The sequence below is a fragment of the Cryptotermes secundus genome, unplaced genomic scaffold (assembly GCF_002891405.2).
Source record: "Cryptotermes secundus unplaced genomic scaffold, Csec_1.0 scaffold79, whole genome shotgun sequence".
Lineage (NCBI taxonomy): Eukaryota > Metazoa > Arthropoda > Insecta > Blattodea > Kalotermitidae > Cryptotermes > Cryptotermes secundus.
The window spans coordinates 3871923-3875681 of record NW_019741974.1 but is presented as its reverse complement, the minus strand read 5'-3'; the positions used below and the strand labels follow the sequence as shown (position 1 = coordinate 3875681).

The 3759-nt window shown below is 42.5% G+C and overlaps 1 protein-coding gene across 1 annotated transcript in view; it reads left to right on the top strand.

Annotated features, from left to right (window-relative positions):
- The window catches only part of LOC111872817 (general odorant-binding protein 72), a 16839-nt gene extending 14338 nt beyond the window's left edge, over positions 1-2501 (top strand). Inside the window, exons 6-7 of the mRNA XM_023867006.1 lie at positions 1978-2042; positions 2138-2501. Of these exons, the coding sequence (XP_023722774.1) occupies positions 1978-2042; positions 2138-2155 (83 nt within the window). The 3' untranslated portion in view covers positions 2156-2501. The remainder of the gene's footprint in view (positions 1-1977; positions 2043-2137) is intronic.
- Positions 2502-3759: the final 1258 nt, after the last annotated feature.

Below are 3759 nucleotides of genomic sequence, written 5' to 3'. Positions count from 1 at the left end.
TATGTTCTTCTTATTGTTATTCTTAGTTTTATTCTTATTCATCTTCAGCCTTTACGAGTTAAGTCATTCGGTTGTTTTCCAATCGGGAATCAATTTTATAAAATATGAATCCTATTTCAGTAGCCGGGATAGCGCAGTCTCTATAGCTACTGGCTACGGGCTGGACGACTGAGAGGTCAGAGTTCGAGTCTCTGTAGGGTCAAGGATTTTCTCTTCTCCACGTCGTCCAGACGGGATATAGGGTCCACCCAACCTCCTATCCAATGGTTACTGTGGTCTCTTTTCCCGATGGTAATGCGGCCGGGGCGTGAAGCTGACCACTCACTTCCAGCTAATGCCGCGTTCAAGAAAATGTTGATTAACATCCACTCGTTCATAAGCCTTCATGGTGTAGTGCTTAGTTAGTTAAGCACAGATATAACTTTACCTTACTAAGTAGGCAATAGTGTGGCACGGTACGCACGTTCTGTTCAAATAGCTGAGTTTGATGGAATTTTCATGGTGGATAAAAAGAGATTTCGCCTTTTTCAGGCTGTTATTGTGGACCTGTTCCTTACCGAATTCCGGCCGATATGCAGAGAAAGATCCATCACTCAAACCAAATTAATGTCAATGTATAGGAAGGGCATTTTCATTGGATCGGTGACTACGAAAGACGTTAGTTGTGGCACGCATATTTGTAGCACACGGAGACTAAGCAGCCACTGTGATCGGCTACATGGATTTCTTAAAAAAAAATTGAATACATAAATTTGAATTAGTGTTTTCACATTGTAGTGTCTCTTCGTCGTTTGAAGTCCCGGTTACTTATCTGTGTTATTTCAGAATGCTTCTTCCCGATAATTAAAATGTTGGTTACCTTGGTGTTGAGTCAGTCAGGGAAGGGAATTTCATTTCGTTCCATCACTGACCGTAATAAGTGGCAGGAAAATGGAATTATAGTGACGCAGGATTTGGAAATTATAAAGCAGATTCTCTTCAATCGCTCGGACCCTGGGATAGTGGGTTCGAACCCCACTCACGGCATGGATGTTTGGTGTATATGCGTTGGCTATGTGTTTGTGTTGTCCTGGGTTAAGGTAAGCGGCGTTACGACAGGCTGCTCACTCGTCCAAGGAGTTCTACCATCTGTGAAAAATGATTACGGATCTGAACAAGAGGCCTGGGCCCTGAATGGACTGGAAGAGCCATTGAAAAAAAAATATCCAATTCAAAATCCCCTTGCATTAGCTCACTATTTCCTGTAGACTGGTTTCCCGTCTGTAATGCAACAATATCATTTTAAACTTTAAAAGACACCAAATCACATTTAATTCAATAAAATGTTTGTTAAATATTAAAAATGCCAATAAAGTTGTACATTCAGTCTTTATGCTACATGTCTCAGCCGCAAAGAGCCATTTTCAGGCAACACATCTTTTAAAGGGGTCTACTGCACTGTGCACTTGGTCAAATAGTATTCATTAAGGCACGTCGTTGTTGTTATTACTAATTTTATGTCGCCGGGTGTTTGTCACCCTATCTTTTGTATTGAGGCCGTTTCTGTGTTCCTCTGGTTATGCCGTTCTCTTGGTTGTGTGCTTTGTGTTCCTTGTAACCGCTTAATCACTACAACATGAAGACATGCGGGGAAGTGCATGTATAGATCGAAATTTCGTTGACCTCGGCACTAGCTGGAGGTGAGTGGTCAACTTCACGCCATGGCCGCTTTACCCCCGGGAAAAGAGCTCCCGATGTCCATTAGATAGGAAGTTGGGTTTGCCCCAGAACCGGTTTGGACGACGTGGAGAACAGAGAATTCTTGAGCCTACCGGGACTCGAATTCCGTAGCCAGTCGCTATACCAACTGCGCTATCTCGGCTACCTTCTGTGTTCCTTATACTGAGTTTAAATTGATATTGCTGCATTAGAGACGGAAAACAAGACTACAAAAATAGCTATGTGTGTGAAAATAACAAAATTTAATTGAATTTGCAGGAATTGATGACGAGTGTGAAATGGCCATGGCGCTTACAAAATGTGCTTATGCAGTTGATCCTCAGGTAAGAATAAGAATCACATTTCCAGGGCGTTTTCCGACACTTTGTGAGAACCTACAAGTATATAATTACGTGTATTAATATTTGTCTGTTTTCAGTCTTTCTACTTGCCGTGATTACTACAGCCCTCATGAATCCCGCAGCCCGGTGACGTAACACAAGGACTTCGCTTGTAACCCATGAGTTTGCAATGTAACATTTCAAACAAATGCAATCCTTTGTTACCTGTTGTAGAAAAGCTTTGCCTGTCATCCTTCCTAATGCCTTAGCAGAGTCACTGCTCGCTCGAGCAAAACTGCCTCCACGAATCGACTTCTTCTTTACCCTATACAAATACACTAGCACTTGTCTCTATGTATGTTCCTTGGTTGATATTAATATTATTAAAACATATATTTCTGTAACTAACTAACACTAAATTTATAGATTTCTGCAGAAGAATAAAACTGTTCTCATTCCAAATTTTTGTACCTCTATTAATAATTTAACCCTTCCCATGTTATGATTGTTATATCTTCAATAAGACCAGTAAATGAAAGAGTTCGTGTCCTCTCTGGAATAAAACCTTATCACTGGGTGTCCGGAATGAAAGTTCTAAGAGTTTAATGGAAGTACAAAGATGTTCCTTTGATTAATTAATTATCAAGCCTTCAAGACGTGTGGGGGAATCGAAGTATAGCTCCACCATTTTGACCTCTACACGAGTTGGAGCTGAGTGGTTAGTTTCACGTTACGGCCGCTTTACCCCCGAGGAAGAGCTTCCTACATATGTCGGATAGGAGGTTGGGTTGGCTCCAGAATTGGTTTGAACTGTGTGAAGTAGAGAAAAATCTTTCCCGTGCCTGCAATAGAACCCCTGCCGTTCCGCCAGAAACCCGTCGCTATACCGACTGAGCTACCCCGGATCCACAGAAAGAACTCAGTCTCCTTTATTAAAATTTGGGAGGGAAGTGAGTAACTGTATGGGTGTGAAACTTGGTCTCTGACATTAAGGGAGGAACATAGACTGAGGGTGTTTGAGAACAGGGTGTTGAGGAGAATATTTGGACCGAAGAGAGATGAAGTGACAGGAGGTTGGAGAAAACTGCATAATGAGGAACTTCATAACTTGTACTTTTCTCCAAGCATAATTAGAATGTTCAAGTCAAGGAGGATGAGGTGAGCAGGGCATGTAGCACGAATGAGGGCGAATATAAATGCATATAGGATACTGGTGGAAAGCCAGAAGGAAAGAGACTACTGGTAAGACCAAGACGTAGGTGGGTGGAAAATATTAAAATGGATATTAGAGAGATAGGATGGGATGGTATGGATTAGATTGGTCTGGCTCAGAATAGGGACCAGTGGAGGGCTCTTGTGAACACGGTAATGAGCCTTCGGGTTCCATAAAATGGTGGGAAATTCTTGAGTAGCTGCAGATTTGGCGGCTCCTCAAGAAGGGCTCAGCTCCATGAGTGAGTAATCTGAACCCTCAGTCATCTTAGGGCCACGTTATGCGTGCCCGTTTGTGTCATGGTCTGCCCTCAGACAGCGGACGAAGGACTGCATCTCCAGATGTGAAGGGCGGAAGCACCTGTATTGAATAGTCTCGGACAGCCGACAGATGGTTCATTTAACAACCCCTCGTCGTTAAATCACTAGCATGTTACGAAATGTTGCACTGAGCCCTGGGCTTGTTATAATGCTTTTGAAGGAGTTCAACAACAGAAAATCAGTAGAG